Genomic DNA, 19,203 nt, shown 5'->3' on the forward strand with positions numbered 1-19,203 from the left:
TTCAGGGTCCTATCTATCAGTACACCCAGGTCCTTTTCTTGTTCGCTCTTACCCAGAGTTGCGCCTGACATTCTATACTCGTGTTCCTTATTCTTACTACCTAAATGCATTACTTTGCATTTCTCCACATTGAACTTCATCTGCCATTGCTCTGCCCATTTCTCTAACTGATACAAGTCGCTCTGGAGTTCCTTGCTATCCTCCTGCGATCTGATTGCCCGGCATAGCTTTGTGTCGTCTGCAAACTTAATGATCTCACTGGATATTCCGTCTCCCAGGTCATTGATATAAATATTAAATAGGATCGGCCCAAGTACCGAGCCCTGGGGCACACCACTAGTCACTTTCTCCCAGTCTGAGAACTTCCCATTTATGCCCACTCTCTGCTTTCTGTTTTCCAGCCATTTTCCTATCCACCTTTGTATATCTCCCTCTATTCCATGGCTTTGTAGTTTCCTGAGAAGTCTTTCATGTGGAACTTTGTCGAATGCTTTCTGGAAGTCCAAATATATTATGTCCACCGGCATTCCACTATCAATTTGCTTGTTCAATTGAAGTAAATTCGTTAAAACATGATTTCCCTTTCCTGAACCCATGTTGACTGGGTTTCAGCAAGTCGTGTGTATTTAAGTGCCGGACTATGCTATCCTTGATCAGTGCTTCAACCAGTTCACATTTTCCCCCACTGAAACCTGACTTCTTCATAAGGTATCTGCAGATTTTTTAAAGAAAAGAATGTAATAATAATAATAATAATAAAATAGATTCTTATATACCGCCAACAATCTTGCGACTTACATACTTCTGCTTTGAAAATTGCCTGAGGCATATGATAATATTTGTTTGTAGTGTAAGAACAGGTGGAGACGGCTCAGAGAACAAAGGGAATCAGGGGAAGAAAACAGGGCGTAAGATGGAGAGGATGAGTGGGGTCAAATACAAGTAGCAGAATAGAGGGAGAGGGTGTTAAATGAGTATGGCAAATTAATAGTAGCATGGAAGATGTCAGGCGTCAGAAAGACAACATGCAGACAGAATTTGTCACAAAAGAAAGTGTTGAAGAAGTCAGGTTTCAGTGGGGGAAAATGTGAACTGTACAAGGGGTCAGAGTGAAAGTGATCAGGCCTGATGGAGAGGGCAGGTGCAAAACAGCTTTATGATCCAGTGTACTGTTATGCTGAATGTTGTATATTTTTGTGCCAAATTCCCCTATTTCATTTTCTATATTGCATCTTAAAATAAAGTGTGATTTATATTGTAGGATCAAAACATATGAACACTTCCACAGAATTTTACATTATTGTATGCAGAATTTTCCCAGGAGTATTCCTGCAAGAAAAGTTCACAAACCATTCTTAGCCAATAGGCTTGGGAAAGTCATCACTTATCTCTGCATGTGCAAAAGGAATGTATCTACACTGGGATCATACTGATACTTCTGACCTGGATTGTCCAAACAGAAAAAAATCTCCTCCAAGTCTAACTCTATCCTCTCCTGAAGCAACACCCCAATTACCTGTCACTCTAGCTCTTGCAAGCATGAAGCTCCTATATGAGGACTACTCAAGAAACGTAATCCACCATTAAAGAGCATTTCACTGGCAAAGGCTGGAAAGCCATCTTGACAGCGTGGCTAGTGAACCCGAAACATGTCCAGTGAGACAATATTAGATTGTACCATTCTGGGTGTGCAAGCATGTTGGCTAGGGGCTCTGAAATTTCTGGTACCAGGGTAAAAAGGAGGCACTTCCATGCTGCTAAGTGCTTATTTTGGAGGGAGGTCTCTTTGGTGGCCCCAAGGGGAACTACATTATTCTGATGTGTGGTGCGTGATGACTGAATATACTTATTTAAAGGTCATATTGTGCAGTATTTGAATATGCATTTAAAATGGTTTATATCATCACCACATGACTCCATTCTGCAGTTGTTGTTTTTTTGGGAGAATAGAGATAGAATTTTGTTTAATGAGGGTGGGAATGCACAATCTTTATTGAGGGGTTAGAAGAAGAAAATACCCCCTGCTAACCAGCCCTTTTATTTCCTTCATTTGCATTTGAACAGTGCTTTTTTAAATAAAAAATCTAATCAAAGCTGCTTATAATACATCATTAATTGAACATATGCATGATCTATATAATCGCATACTATTCTAAAGCAATTTTAAAATACCATAAAACTAGCATGGATCCTTCATGTTTTATAATGTCCTCAATAATTTTTTTTTATAGGACAGTAAACATTTTATCGAGTTGTGCAGTGTTTTCTTTAAACAGCATGTTTTATTGCACAGACCCGAAAGTACTTGATCTGACAATAATTGTAAAGTAAAGCGGTATATCAAATAAAACACACTTCATCATCACATAAAACATGTTTCTTCATATCCTTATTTATCTTATTAAAAGTAGTGGTAAGGTAAGGTACCATTACACAAGAATTATTTTTGCACCCAAATTCAATATCAAGTATTTGTGTATTTTCTTCCCTTTATTCATACATATCAGGTTACCTTTGTTTGATGATGGAGAAGGGGGCTGCTCTGTAAACACATCAGTTGGAGGGAATTCAGGGTGGTCAAAGTCTTTGTCCATGACTTCTATTAGACTGGTAATATCAGAGTCTTCTGAACTATGCCTAGTGCTGCTGCCACTGGCACATTCTGGGGGAGAAGGGCTATAGATTGTCGATTGTGAGAAAGAACTCTCAGCCATTTGCTCTTGAAGCACTGTAGATGGCTGTTGTGATTGCTGTTCTAGCAGAGCTTGATTATGCTGGTGACTCAGCTTTGTTACTCGGGATCTTCTATTTGTAGTATGATTATGTGTAGGAACAGATAAATCTGGGGTAAGGGAAATTATTTTGTTAGTTGATTGCAAAGGAGCTGACTGTATTAAAGTCCTGCTGGATGCATTGGAACTACTTTTATATCTAGTATTTTCCATATCAGCTGAGTTTTTACTGCTGTGCAGATGCGATACTGGGTTGCATTGCTTGTGGCTTCCTGTGCTTGATCTGGATACAGAAGTGCCTCCTCCGTAGAGTAGTCTAGTAGGATTCAGATTAGAGTCTGATCCAAGTGCATTCAAGCTGAAAGAAGAACGACTATAGTTAAATGAAAGCCTGAAAAAGCATGACTCAAAATCACATCTAAAAAGAGATAGTAATTTAACTTAATTTACAGTATAGTCTGTTTCCCAATAATCGCACCAAGGTGGATTATACCAAGCACACTGACAAACTAACAACATATTCAAAAAATTATAAATCTAATTCACTAATAAATTAAAATCCTGCTGGCTGGGTCTAGCATTTCCTCAGAACCATGTAAAATTGTAATTAGGCAATTAAAACTTTCCCTTTTTCAAGCAGACCAGAGGAAATGTTTCTATTTCTCAATTTGCCAGCAGGGGTCATAGTAATAGAAATGATTTTTAATCATGCGATGGAAGCCTTGTACATTAGGTGAAGCATTGTTGTACTGAATTTTATCTATGCTCCATATAGGTATTGCATGAAAGCTATGAATATTATTATTGATCATCTGTAATGCTACTAAAACTATGCAATGATGTACAGATATATATATGCGACATTCCTTTCACTGAGAAGCTTATGATCTAGTGAAGACTCACAGATAAAGCAAATTGGAAATTTCAAAATTGGTAAGGGTCTAACCAAACTGCCAATATCTGAGTAGTAGAGAAAACTTCAAATATCAGCAGGTTTTTTTAGGTGGGGCACGAACATAGCCAGAAACGGCAGGACATACTAAAGTCAGGAAAACTGTATAAGAAGTGTGTGGTCTTGGACAACTTAGAAACAGCATGGAAACAAGGGGTATACATTATGTTACTTGCAAACTTATATCCCAAATCCTCTCCTAATTAGAGATCGGGGTGGTTTACAACAGATAATCAAAGCAACATAATCATTTAAATAACAGCAATCAATGCAGTAACAACATGTGGTGGTACTACAGTATAATCAGTTAGTACAGTAACAACAGCAGTTGGTGCAACTACAGCGACAGGCATCAATATATGTAATAGTAAGTGATTTGCTTTTATTATAGATTTCTGATGTGGTGTCCCAAGTATCTAGCAAGATCCCAATCAATGCTCCCGGGAGGAAAAGGGGCTCTAGGTGGCCTGAAAGCTGACAACAAAGAATCAAAGTGGAGTTAAAGACTGGAACACAATAAAACAAAACTATGCCAAAAACTATGAAAAAAAAGGATAAGAAGACACAAAAAAAATGAGAAAAGCTTGATGCGCTGAAGAAAAAACTGAAGAGACAGCTTCTCAGCTCTGCAGAAATGAAGACCTGATCATCAGACAGGAAGGCACCAGGATGCCCATTGCCCAAAAAATTTAAAGTGACAGTATATTTGGTTGTGTCTGTACTGGGTTCCTTGGATGATATTATCCACATGCGAGAACATTGTGCCTGCTTGCCCTCAGAAAATCAGTATCAGAAGACACCAAAGACTTCAAAAATTCTCCACACCCTAACATATGCAAGGAAAGTTGAGGGCCTCAAATGCAACCTAAGTTGAGTAACTTCTCCAAAATCGAACCCTTCCAAGAGCCAAGCTTTAAGAGAAAATTAAGTTACATGTGAATTAACAGAAACATAGAAATACAGAAAAATGAAGGCAGATAAAGACCATATGGTCTATCTAGTCTTTTTAACCATGCCATCTATAATCTTCTCCTCTCATTTAGAGATCCGATGTATTTGTCCCAACCTTCCCTGAATTCAAATACATTTTTGTCTCCACCACCTCCACTAGAAGGCCATGCCATGTATTCACTGCTCTATCCATGAAAAAGTATTTTCTGAGGTTACCATCTTCATCCTTACTAGCATGCCCCCTTCCTTATTCCAGAGTTTCCTTTCAAATGAAAGACTCGCCTCATGCACATTTATGCCACATAGGTATTTAAACATCTCTATCATATCTCCCCTTTGCCGTCTTTTCTCCAAAGTATACATAGAGATCTTTGAGTCTGTACTCAAGTGTCTTATGAGGAAGACCACTGACCATTTTAGTAGCCTTCCTCTGGGCCAATTCCATTTTGCTTATATCTTTTTGAAATTGTGGTCTTCAGAATTGTACACAATACTGTATTCTAAATGAGGTCTCACCAGAGTCTTAGACAGTGGCATCATTGCCTCATTTTTCCTACTGGTCATTCCTTCTAACTTTCGCCGCCACCTTTTCAACCTGTTTGGCTACCTTAAAATCATCACATACCATAACACTCAAGTCCTGCTTCTCTTTCATGTGCATTAGTTTTTCAGCCCCTAAACTGCACCCTTTTGCAGCCCATATGCAAGACCTTGCTTTTCTTAGCATTAAATTTTTGCTGTCAAATTCCAGACCATTCTTCTAGCTTTGTTAAGTCCTTCCTCATGTTATCCATACCATCAGAGTGATCTACTCTATTTCAGATTTTTGTATCATCTGCAAAGAGGCAAATCTTACCAGAGAGCTCTTCAGAAATATCACATACACAAATGTTAAAAAGGCTCAAGAACCGAACCCACTGGTAACATCCTATTTCTCAGAGAAATCTCCATTGACCAGTACTTTGTCACCTTCCAATCAACCAGTTCCAGACCCAGTAATCACTTTAAGGCCCATACTGAGGGCACTCATTTTATTTATTAGACACCTGTGTGAGAACAGGTCTCCCACTCTCAATCATATAATATCACCATACCATGGTCTTCTGGGACAATCCAGCATCACCAGAACCACCAAATCCACACAGCCATCTATTTCTCTGAATTCCTTTCCCCCTCTGAATTCCTCCCCCACCCTCCTGCAATGGCCATAGGCGGGGAGAACATACAGTAGTCGTTTTTGATCGGAATTTGATCATGAAGAATCAGATTGATGCTGTGGTTCAGAAGGGGTACTATACGCTGTGGAAATTGTGTACTATTGGACCATACTTTGAAATTTCTGCATTCAAAGTTTTGGTCCAGTCACTATTGTTAAGCCATCTGGATTATTGTTTATTGTAATATTGTTTACTTTTCTAGTACCAAGAAAAATATGGCCAGATTAAGACTTATTCAGAATACTGCAGTGAGACTTATCTATGGTCTGAAGAAATTCGATCATATAACTCCCTTTTACTGTAAATTGCATTGGCTTCCTGTGGAAGCTTGTATAATCTTTAAATTGGGCTGTATCTATTACAAGGTCACTTTTGGTCATGCCTCACTATTCCTAGCTGATCGATTTTCATTAGCTTCTCAAACAAACAATAAAAGATATCATGCTCTTTTCGTATTTCCTCCCATTAAGGGTTGTAAAAGTAAGAAATATCATGATCATACTCTTTCATGTCAGGCAGTTTTCTTATGTACATTTCAGAAAACAATTGAAAACTTACCTTTTTTCAAAATATCTTGTTGATTAGACCTTCATGGTCTGCTTCCTTTGTTATTATTTAATTTTTGAAAACCGCATTGAACTTCATGGTTATGTGGTCTAGAAATTTGATTTTAAGTTATGGCATTGCTTGGACTCCCCAACTGAGGGCAATGACTACAAAGACTTCCTCCACTAGATGCCACTCGCCTGGATCCAGGGTATGTCTCTTGTGACAATCCTGTAACCCCGAGTCTTGTCACAGAGAGATTTGGTAGGAATTACAAGCCCAGATGCAGAAGGGCGAACCAAGTCAGAGCTCGGGGAAGTAAGTCAGCTGACTATCCAGTGGACTCTGAGACAGAAAGGGAAGTAGGACCAGAAAGCTGTTAACTTCCCTGAGAAGGTCCTCAAGTCAGACAGTAAAGTTTGGCTTTACGGGTTTACTGATACTTTGGGACAGAAGGCAGAACAGCAGTGTGCCTTGAGAGCAATTCAAGCAGAGGGAAGGAAACTTACCCCCCCCCCCCCCCCGGCAGCTAAAGGGGAGTGGTTTCTTCCCTCAGCTTAAACGGAGACTCTGTAATGAGCTAAGGGGGGGGAGCAGGAGAAGCAGGCAGAGGGACGGAAACCAGATCGGGGAGGAGTCCCAGGACGGAGGAAGAAGCCCTGTGGGAATCTGTGCAGACTGGGAAGCAGTCAGAACCACTGGCAGGAAATGACTGGATCATGGAAGAGGAGCAGGTTAGGAACCTTCCTATAGATCTGTGTATGCCTGAACCTATGGTGATAGAGGACAGTTATAATCTCCCTGAATCCCAACCTGAAGGATTGAAGATTTCTTAGCCTCAAGGAGTGTGATAAGAAGTCTGTTTTGAATTGAAGCATGTGACTGGGAGAGCAAATTGCCTGTTGAAACACAAGCTCTGGTGAAGAGAAACACATGGACTGTGTGGCATGTAGTGAAGTCCAGAGCCATGGGATTTATGTTTTGATTTATGAAGAATCTTTGTTTTGTGCAACCTTTTCCACCACTGAAGCAGTGTTAGTGTGTGTTGCTGAGGCTGTGCGCCTAAATAAAGTTCTCAGCTTTTGATTTAAGCCATTCTGACTACTGGACTGTTTGTCATAAAGCACACTTTAACTGGTCCAGGGATATCCAGCTTGTAAGGTAACCCTATTTCAAAGGGGCTCACGCCAGGTATTAGAAGTGTGTCACTGCCTAGCGTTGGAAAACCGCTCGGCCAGAGACTAGGTGGCGACACTCTACTTAAGAAACATTCTCTACTCCTTCTATACAACTCATCAGGAGCTGAGCAGGATTGGTCTCTTTTCATGTCATCAATAGAGTGACTGCAGCTGCTATCCCTGATTCTTGGTTCGACCTTGGCAATTTATATGAGACATCAATATGACATTGTCTAAAAGAATCCAAACTGTGTGGATCACATATGAGATGGCAGGATCTGAAGCACCAATCATATAAATAATTGATTGGCCATACCATCTCTGCTGCCAATTATTTATCTTGAACCACCTTTCCACAGTAGTGACTGCCCCAGTATCCATGGTCACCGAGGGTCCTGCCCTTCTCTACATTCACCAACTATAGCCACCAGTTCAAGTTCCTCATCACCCTTTGCAAGCAAGATCTCCTCTTAGCGCTGACTCTTCAGGTACCACTGAGACAGCAAAATTCTCTGCAAAGGCCTCGTCTGGGCTTGGGATCATGGCACCAACCCCAAAGTGGTTCCCATGGAGCCAAGCTTCTGCAGATATTCCCAGACAGTGCACTGGCCTTTTTTTTTGAAGAAGCCTTCTGATTTAGTGCTGGAGCTTGAGTGTTCTCCCTCTGATCAGAAACACCTTCCTCCGACTCATGTCAAAAAGAACACCCACTTACTCCAGGAAAGACAGTGTAGGAAGAAAAGGAGGAGTGAGGAGTCAAGGAAGTAGACACTTTTAAAACACAAGACACAAAATAGATTTGATTTCATCTTCAGTTTGGTGCAGATGTTATATTGCAAGATCACCACCAAAAGAAATACAGATAAGTCATCTTTATTTATACAGTACTTGAGTTTATCTGGTGGTAACAGACAGTGAAGGCGATTATGGTCTCGATAACAACCTGCACTGTATTGTTGCACTAAGTGTTATGGTTAAGGGTCTGAGCACTTCACAAATTCACTTGTGTGTTAAATGGTAGATGAAAGGGAGAGATTGACTGTAATAGGTGATAAGTGAATATTTTATATAAATTGAATCACATGGTAATTAACAGTTTCCTATAGAGCTTTGCTGTTATATGTTAAAGATCATATTAAAGCTACATAATTGCAGGATCTGCAAGGCAAGGAAGAGGCACTGTGAATCAATTTGGAAAGAGGGAATGGTGAATATATTCACATTGGTGTGATATACAGGCCTCCTTCACAGATGGAAGATATGGATAGAGATTTAATAGTATACATTCAGAATGTATCTAAAAAAGGGGAGGTTTTACTAATAGGTGATTTTAACATGCCAGATGTTGATTGAGGTATCTCCATTGCAAGGTCTTCTAGAAGTAGGGAGATCATGGATTCTGTACAAGGAGAACTGTTCTAACAGTAGGTAATGGAACCCATGCAGAATAGGGTCATACTGGACTTAGTGCTTACAAACGGGGAGAGTGTTTCTGATGTTACAATGGGTGATCATTTATCATCCAGTGATCACTGCATGCTACAGTTTAATATTAAGATGGGTAGAGAGCGCTCATTCAAAAGCTAACTTTGTTCAGATGGGGGATTACGTCAAGGAATTGTTGTCTAGATGGGAACGTCTGGAAGGACTGAAAATGCAGTGGGCAAAACTGAAAGGAGTAATTGTAAGAGTGACAAACCTTTTTGTGAGGCAAGTAAGTAAAAAAAGGAAAAGGCGGCCGCTTTGGTTATCAAAAGTAGTAGATGAGAAGGTAAGGAATAAGAGGTTAGCTTCATAAACTACAAAAGATCACAGAAAGAGGAAGACAGGCAAAAATATCTGGAAAAGTTGAGAGAGGCTGGTCATGTAGTCAGGAAAGCAAACACGCAAATAGTAGAAAAAATAGCTAACATGCTAAAACAAGGAGACAAGACATTTTTTAGATATATTAGTGATAGGAAGAAGTGCAAAAGTGGCATTGTGAGTCTCAAAGGTGAAGGGAAGAAATATGTAGAAGCTGATAAAAGAAAAGGCTGAATTGATTAACAAATATTTCAGTTCTGTGTTCATTGCTGAATGGCTGGAAGCAGGACCGCAGAAGACAAACATGAATAGGGATGGAGGAGTGGTAGACCCTGATTGATTTTCAGAGGGTTGTGTTCGTGAAGAGCTAGCTAAAATAAAGGTAGACAATGCGATGGGGCCGGATAGTGTACATCCGAGGGTGCTGAAGGAAAACAGGGAAGTTCTGGTGGATCCACTGACTGACCTTTTCAATGAGTCTCTAGAGTCAGGCGTGGAGAAGGGTAGAGTTGGTCCCTCTCCACAAAAGTGGAAGGAAGAATTAGAGAATTACAGGCCAGTAAGTCTGATTTCTGTGGTAAGCAAATTAATGAAAACACTTTTAAAACTGAGAATAGTGAAGTTTCTGGAATCCTGGATTACAGGACCGGAGGACACATGGATTCACTAAAGGTAGGTCTTGTCAGACAAATCTGATAAATTTCTTTGACTGGATGGCCAGGGAATTGGATAGCGCTAGATATGGTATATTTAGATTTTAGGAAAGCCTTTGACAGTGTTCCACACAGACGTCTAATAAATAAACTGCGTGCCCTCGGCATGGGTCCCAAAGTAATGGGTTGGGTCAAGAACAGGTTGAGTGGAAGGCGATAGAGGGTAGTGATCAATGGAGTCGCTCTGAAGAAAGGGATGTTACCAGTGGTGTGCCTCAAGGTTCTGTACTTGGACCTGCTCTTTTTAACATTTTTATAAACAATATTGCTGAAGGGCTGTAGGGTAAGATTTGCCTCTTTGCGGATGATATCAAAATTTCAGGATGGTGTGAACAACATGAAGAAAGACCTTGAAGAATGGTCTGAAATTTGGCAGCTAAAATTTAATGTTAAGAAATGTAAGGTCATGCGTTTGGGTTGCAAAAACCTGAGGGAACGGTACATTTTACGGGGCAAAGAACTTATGTGCACGATAGAAAAGTGGAAATTGGGAATGAATGTATATGATGATCTTAAGGTGGCCAAAAAGGTTGAAAAGGTGACAGCGAAAGTTAGAAGGATGCTAGAGTGCATAGGGAGAGGTATGGCCAGTAAGAAAAAGGAAGTATTTATGCCCCTGTATAAAACTCTGGTAAGACCTCATTTAGAATATTATGTGCAATTTTGGAGATCACATCTTCAAAAAGATATAAAAAGTTTGGAGTCAGTCCAGAGGAAGGCTACTAAAATGGTGCATGGTCTTCATCATAAGGCATATGGAGACATACTTAAAGATCTCAATATGTATACTTTGGAGGAAAGGCGAGAGAGGGGAGATGATAGAGACTGTTTAAATACTTACGTGATGTAAATGCGCATGAGTCGAGTCTCTTTCATTTGAAAAGAAGCTCTGGAATGAGAAGGCATAGAATGAAGTTAAGAATGATAGGGTTAGGAGGAATCAAAGGAAATACTTTTTTACAGAAAGGGTGGTAGATGCGAGGAATAGTCTCCTGAAAGAGGTGGTAGAGACAGAGACTGTGTCTGAATTCAAGAAAGCCTGTGATAGGACGTGGGATCTCTTATGGAGAGGAAGAGATAATGGTTGCTGCGGATTGCAGACTGGATAGGCTATTTGGCTTTTATTTGCCATCATGTTTCTATGTTTCTAACTTGATCTTGGCTATGTTGACTATCCAGCTCCTCCAGGAATTTTACCAAGCACTTTGTGGTTTCCACACTTTCCTAGCAGGGCTTTGCCATGATCATGTAACAGTCCAAGTATAAACGTACCACTGCTACCACAAGCCCAAAGGGAAGGGCATAAAACTGATAAATGACATCATAACAGAGGTATCATAACAGAGGTAATGCTGGATGGTCCTCTCAATTATGCAAAAACACCTCTAAGATTCGAGGATATGAGATACACCTCAATCTGGATGGCAATGATCATAGATTAGCATCTCTTTCCAAAATCAAGGAATCCTCAAAGCCCAGTTGACCTACTTGAGATTTAAGAAGGGTCATAAGCCACCTTCTTTCTTGGGCTCCATATGTTAACTGCCTCAATCATACTCCAAGGAACTAGAACCCTGACTCCAAATTCACAAACCTTGCTAAGGTCACTCAAATTGCCACCACTTTTACTGGATACTAATAAGGGGAAATATCTACATTGAATCTGAGGTTATTTGGGACCAACTCTGTGAAAAAAAGAAAAACAAACAGGTGACCTTCAACCCAAGAACACCCAAGTATGGGCCTTCAAAACTTCACGTAGGCAAACTATTTATTTAATTTTCTATATCATTCTCCCAGGGGACCTCAGAACAGTTTACATAAATTTATTCAGGTACTCAAGCATTTTTCCCTGTCTGTCCTGGTAGGCTCACAATCTATCTAAATGTACCTGGGGCAATGGGGGGATTGACTTGCCCAGGATCACAAAGAACAGCATTGGTTTGAACACACAAACTCAGGGTGCTGAGGCTGTAGCTTTAACCACTGCACCACATTCTCCCCTCCCTAGGGCCATTGGCGCCTCACACTTCAGCTTCATATCCGCAAGTCCTCTACAACCTACTGCACTGGAAATTGTCAACCCTACCTGGTCTAGAACACCTAGCATCCCTAAGGTGGCCCCCTAGCAGATGAAATTCAGACTTAGCCTGCCTCTCAGTTTTTTAAAACCAACTTTTCCAAATATCTCCAAACAACAGTTTCTCCCTAAAAGGCAACTTCTCAAATGGCCCTTTGACGCAACTACTGCTGCTCAATTTCTTGAACCACCAGGACCTCTCCCACAGTCACCAAATATGCCATTCCTTTAGCTGATGTACAAATAAAGTCAGAGTGTGTCCACCAAAAAGGCAACCCCTATCTCCACACGGATTGCTTCTGATGCAGTAGGGAGACCAAGTTCCTGGATGCTGTAGGCGATTGCTTCCTTGAACAACTTGTCAAGGAAAATACAAGAGGAAATGCAATTCTGGACTTATTTCTAAATGGACTACGAGGACTGGCGCAAGGTGTAGAAGTAGAAGGGACGCTGGGAAACAGTGATCACAATATGATCCACTTCAACCTGGACACAGGGGCAAAACATCGATCCAGAATGATGGCCACGGCACTGTACTTCCGAAAAGGGAATTACAAAGGGATGAGAATCATGATGGGGAAGAAGATTAAGAAGAGGATAAGCACTGTAAAAACGCTAGAGCAAGCATGATCCCTTTTTAAGGACACAGTCACCGAGGAGCAAAATCTATATATACCGCGTATCAACAAAGAATCCAGAAGAAAAAGAACAAGGAACCAGCGTGGCTCACTGTAGCGGTGAAGGAATCGATCAGAGACAAGAAGACCTAGTTTAAGGAATGGAAAAGGTCAAAAATGGACAAAAACTGGAAAAAGCGCAAACATCATCAAAGCAGGTGCCATAATGTGATAAGAAGGGCCAAAAGAGTCTACGAAAAAAAAATAGCCAAGGAGGCAAAAAAACTTCAAGCCGTTCTTTCGATATATTAAGGGGAAATGTCCCACGAAGGAAGCGGTGGGGCCGTTAGATGACCATGGAATAAAGGGGGTACTAAAGGAGGACAAAGCCATCGCCGACAAATTTAACACATTTTTTGCGTCTATATTTACAATATACCAGAAGCCGACAGGCTATATGCAAGAAACGAAGACGGGAAACTAGCAGGGTTGACAGTCAGTCTAGAAGAGGTATGCAGGCAAATAGATAGGTTTAAAAACGATAAATCCCCGGGACTAGACAGCATCCATCTGAGGTTAATCAAGGAACTGAAAGGGTTTATAGCTAAACTGCTCCAACTAATAGCCAATCTGTCGATCAAATCAGGAAGGATTCCGGAAAACTGGAAAGTGGCGAATTTTATGCCTTTCTTCAAGAAAAGTTTGAGGGGAGACCCGGGAAACTACACATCGGTGAGTCTGACCTCGGTACTGGGAAAAATGGTAGAGGCGCTGATAAAGGACTCCATCATTGATCACCTTGACGGACACAATCTGATGAGGACCAGCCAGCACAGCTTCAGCAAAGGAAGATCTTGCTTGACGAAGTTACAGCACTTCTTCGAGGGAGTGAACAGGCAGATAGACAAGGGTGACCCGGTCATAGTAACATAGTAACATAGTAGATGACGGCAGATAAAGACCCGAATGGTCCATCCAGTCTGCCCAACCTGATTCAATTTAAATTTTTTTTTTTTTCTTCTTCTTAGCTATTTCTGGGTGAGAATCTAAAGCTTTACCCGGTACTGTGCTTGGGTTCCAACTGTCGAAATCTCTGTTAAGACTTACTCCAGCCCATCTACACCCTCCCAGCCATTGAAGCCCTCCCCTGCCCATCCTCCTCCAAACGGCCATGCACAGACACAGACCGTACAAGTCTGCCCAGTAACTGGCCTAGTTCAATCTTTAATATTATTTTCTGATTCTAAATCTTCTGTGTTCATCCCACGCTTCTTTGAACTCAGTCACAGTTTTACCCTCCACCACCTCTCTCGGGAGCGCATTCCAGGCATCCACCACCCTCTCCGTAAAGTAGAATTTCCTAACATTGCCCCTGAATCTACCACCCCTCAACCTCAAATTATGTCCTCTGGTTTTACCATTTTCCTTTCTCTGGAAAAGATTTTGTTCTACGTTAATACCCTTGAAGTATTTGAACGTCTGAATCATATCTCCCCTGTCTCTCCTTTCCTCTAGGGTATACATATTCAGGGCTTCCAGTCTCTCCTCATACGTCTTCTGGCGCAAGCCTCCTATCATTTTCGTCGCCCTCCTCTGGACCGCCTCAAGTCTTCTTATGTCTTTTGCCAGATACGGTCTCCAAAACTGAACACAATACTCCAAGTGGGGCCTCACCAATGACCTGTACAGGGGCATCAACACCGTCTTCCTTCTACTGACTACGCCTCTCTTTATACAGCCCAGAATCCTTCTGGCAGCAGCCACTGCCTTGTCACACTGTTTTTTCGCCTTTAGATCTTCGGACACTATCACCCCAAGGTCCCTCTCCCCGTCCGTGCATATCAGCTTCTCTCCTCCCAGCATATACGGTTCCTTCCTATTATTAATCCCCAAATGCATTACTCTGCATTTCTTTGCATTGAATTTTAGTTGCCAGGCATTAGACCATTCCTCTAACTTTTGCAGATCCTTTTTCATATTTTCCACTCCCTCTTTGGTGTCTACTCTGTTTCAAATCTTGGTATCATCTGCAAAAAGGCATACTTTTCCTTCTAACCCTTCAGCAATGTCACTTACATACATATTGAACAGGATCGGCCCCAGCACCGAACCCTGAGGGACTCCACTAGTCACCTTTCTTTCCTTCGAGCGACTTCCATTAACCACCACCCTCTGGCGTCTGTCCGACAGCCAGTTTCTGACCCAGTTCACCACTTTGGGTCCTAACTTCAACCCTTCAAGTTTGTTCAACAGCCTCCTATGAGGAACTGTATCAAAGGCTTTGCTGAAATCCAAGTAAATTACATCTAGCATATGTCCTCGATCCAGCTCTCTGGTCACCCAATCAAAAAATTCAATCAGGTTCGTTTGGCACGATTTACCTTTTGTAAAGCCATGTTGCCTCGGATCCTGTAACCCATTAGATTCAAGGAAATACACTATCCTTTCTTTCAGCAACACTTCCATTATTTTTCCAACAACTGAAGTGAGGCTCACCGGCCTGTAGTTTCCTGCTTCATCCCTGTGACCACTTTTATGAATAGGGACCACATCCGCTCTCCTCCAATCCCCAGGAATCACTCCCGTCTCCAGAGATTTGTTGAACAAGTCTTTAATAGGACTCGCCAGAACCTCTCTGAGCTCCCTTAGTATCCTGGGATGGATCCCGTCTGGTCCCATCGCTTTGTCCACCTTCAGTTTTTCAAGTTGCTCATAAACACCCTCCTCCGTGAACGGCGCAGAATCTACTCCATTTTCTCGTGTAACTTTGCCAGACAATCTCGGTCCTTCTCCAGGATTTTCTTCTGTGAACACAGAACAGAAGTATTTGTTTAGCACATTTGCTTTCTCCTCATCACTCTCCACATATTTGTTCCCAGCATCTTTTAGCCTAGCAATTCCATTTTTTATCTTCCTCCTTTCACTAATATATCTGAAAAAATTTTTATCTCCCTTTTTTACATTTTTAGTCATTTGTTCTTCCGCCTGTGCCTTCGCCAAACGTATCTCTCTCTTGGCTTCTTTCAGTTTCACCCTGTAGTCCTTTCTGCTCTCCTCTTCTTGGGTTTTTTTATATTTCATGAACGCCAACTCTTTTGCCTTTATTTTCTCAGCCACTAGGTTGGAGAACCATATCGGCTTCCTTTTTCTCTTGTTTTTATTGATTTTCTTCACATAAAGGTCCGTAGCCATTTTTATCGCTCCTTTCAGCTTAGACCACTGTCTTTCCACTTCTTTTATGTCCTCCCATCCTAACAGCTCTTTCTTCAGGTACTTTCCCATTGCATTAAAGTCCGTACGTTTGAAATCTAGGACTTTAAGTATCGTGCGGCCGCTCTCCACTTTAGCCGTTATATCAAACCAAACCGTTTGATGATCGCTACTACCCAGGTGAGCACCCACTCGAACATTAGAGATCTCCATTTGTGAGGACCAGATCCAATATCGCTTTTTCCCTTGTGGGTTCCGTCACCATTTGTCTGAGCAGAGCCTCTTGAAAGGCATCCACAATCTCCCTACTTCTTTCCGATTCCGCAGACGGAACATTCCAGTCCGCATCCGGCAGGTTGAAATCTCCCAACAGCTGAACCTCGTCTTTCCTTCAAAACTTTTGGATATCCACAATCAGATCCTTATCAATTTGCTGCGATTGAGTCGGAGGTCTGTAGACTACACCCACGTAGATAGAAGTTCCATCTTCTCTTTTCAGAGCAATCCATATCGCTTCTTCCTCTCCCCAGGTCGATATTGTATATCTGGATTTTCAGAAGGCATTCGACAAGGTCCCGCATAAACAACTACTTCGGAAAATTGCAAGCCATGGAATTGAAGGTGAAATACTCACGTGGATTAAAACTGGTTGGCGGATAGGAAACAGAGAGTGGGGTTAAGTGGACAATACTCGGACTGGAAAAGTGTCACGAGTGGAGTGCCGCAGGGTTTGATGCTTGGGCCCGTGCTCTTCAATATATTTATAAACGACCTGGAAATTGGTATGACGAGCGAGGTGATTAAATTTGCAGAAGATACAAAGTTATTCAGTGTAGTGAAGACACAGGACTGTGAAGATCTGCAATGTGACATAAACATGCTCGAGAAATGGGCTGTGACATGGCAAATAAGGTTTAAAGTGGATAAGTGTAAGGTGATGCATGTTGGTAACAAAAATCTTATACACAAATACAGGATGTCCGGTGCAGTACTCAGAGAGAGCACGTCACCCCCCCCAGGAAAGAAACTTGGGAGTACTGGTAGACAAGTCAATGAAGCTGTCCGTGCAATGTGCGGCGGCGGCAAAAAGGGCAAACAATGCTAAGAATGATTAAGAAGGGGATCACAAACAGATTGGAGAAGGTTGTCATGTCGCTGTACTGGACCATGATAGCCCCCATCTGGAATACTGCATCCAGCACTGATCGCCGTACATCAAGAAGGACATAGTACTACTCGAAAGGGTCTAGAAAAGAGCGACTAAAATGGTTAAGGGGCTGGAGGAGTTGCCGTACAGTGAGAGATTAGAGAAACTGGGCCTCTTCTCCCTTGAAAAGAGGAGTCCAAGAGGAGACATGATCGAAACATTCAAGATAATGAAGAGAATAGACTTAGTAGATAAAGACAGGTTGTTTACTCTCTCTAAGGTAGAGAGAACAAGTGGGCACTCTAAAGTTAAAAGGGGATAGATTCCGTACAAACATAAGGAAGTTTTTCTTCACCCAGAGAGTGGTAGAAATATGGAACGCTCTTCCGGAGTCTGTTATAGGGGAAAACACCCTCCAGGGATTCAAGACAAAGTTAGACAAGTTCCTGCTGAACCAGAACATACGCAGGTAAGACTGGACTCAGTTAGGGCACTGGTCTTTAACCTAAGGTCTGCCGTGGGTGCGGACTGCTGGGCACGATAGACCACTGGTCTGACCCAGTAGCGTCAATTCTTATGTTCCCTCTCTCACCCTTGTGTCTCAAGAAGGTGTGCAACTTCATGGTCCAAAAAAAAAAAAAAAAAAAAAAGCTTGGGCTGTAAGCCCTACACAGATGCTGTTTTCAGGTCAGGGTGACCACATCAAACATCTGCTTTAACAATAAATTTATTCTATGGTCCTAGGAATCCTTCAAAGCTACTCTTTCTTCTACCAGAATCATAGGCCTCCTGGTAATCATAGTCACTAACATGTCTCCTTCAACTAACACCAGATCTTATCTATTGATAGAGAAACTAGACAGAGCCATGCCCTTCAGTTTCACTCCTAGGATGCCCCATGCCACAGAAATTATCTCCCTTCAATGCTTCTGGTATGTGGAAAAAAAACCAAGGAGACTTCAATGCCTGTCAAGAGGGAAATCTTGACAGCTTTCCCATAACGACAACTCCAACTGGTGAAACCACCTCACCAATGTGGCAGCCCACCTCCCCTTCCTCATCTATGAACAATTTGTCTAACTTCTGTAGCTTAGTGTCTGCTTGAAAGAAGCCCCAACTGAGTAAACCCTTGGACCCTAGTTACTTCCTCTCCATCAGTTCCTCTTCCAGGGATAAATTACTGACCATTGTTCGCTAAGGAATCCAATCTGGGCTGCTGCTGAGGCTTCCCGACTTCCCCCTCTTCGGTATAAATTCCATGGAGAAAACCTCCCCAATTCCTGTCCCCTCTACCTTTTCAGCCCTGCTTAGGACTGGTGAACCCTTGTCCTCCTCTCTGGCCAAGTAATGGCAGAAGCTCCCAACAAAAATGCCTCCTTCATTTCAACTGCTAAGGACTAGAGAGCTGCACGGGAACGGGGACGACGGGAATCTCGTGGGTTCCCCCTTCGGGTCACGGGGATCCCATGGGGATGCCCCCTAGGGTCACGGGGGATCCCTTGGAGACGCCCCTTAGAGTTGCAGGGTTCCTGCGGGGTTGGATGTACTTGCGAGGCTCGTCTTCTCCCTACCTGCCCTGCCCCAGCACACAGCCGATCGGAAGTCTTCCATGATGTCAGCGCTGACGTCGGAGGGAGGGCTTAAGCAAAATCCTCCCTTCCTCCAACTTCAGTGTTGACATTGGGAAGACTTCTGGATGGCTGTGTGCTGCGGCAGGGCAGGTAGGGAAAGGCAGTGGCGTACCAAGGGGGGGCGGGGAGGGCGGTCCACCCCGGGTGCAGCCTTAGGAGGGGGGATGCACAGCCGGCCAGGTCCCCTTACCTTTGTGGCGCATCCCCCGACCGACTGACAACAGGCTCGGTCCGACAAATCTCCCTGCCCTGTAGCCGCGAATCTAAATTACCTTCTTACAGCAGCTTCAATACTCCAGCTGCTGTAAGAAGGTAATTTAGATTTGCGGCTACAGGGCAGGGAGGTTTGTCGGACCGGGCCTGTTCTGTTGTCGGGTGGGCAGGGAAACACCACGAAGGTAAGGGGCAGGGAGAGAGAAAGGGAGG

At 42.4% G+C, this 19,203-nt stretch overlaps 1 protein-coding gene across 1 annotated transcript in view; it reads right to left on the reverse strand.

The window, feature by feature from the left end:
* Positions 1-19,203, reverse strand: part of TMEM131 (transmembrane protein 131) — a 396,906-nt gene that overhangs the window by 85,937 nt on the left and 291,766 nt on the right. Inside the window, 1 exon segment of the mRNA XM_033949394.1 lies at positions 2,513-3,090. Coding sequence (XP_033805285.1) covers positions 2,513-3,090 — 578 coding nt within the window.

The sequence above is a fragment of the Geotrypetes seraphini genome, chromosome 6 (assembly GCF_902459505.1).
Source record: "Geotrypetes seraphini chromosome 6, aGeoSer1.1, whole genome shotgun sequence".
NCBI lineage: Eukaryota > Metazoa > Chordata > Amphibia > Gymnophiona > Dermophiidae > Geotrypetes > Geotrypetes seraphini.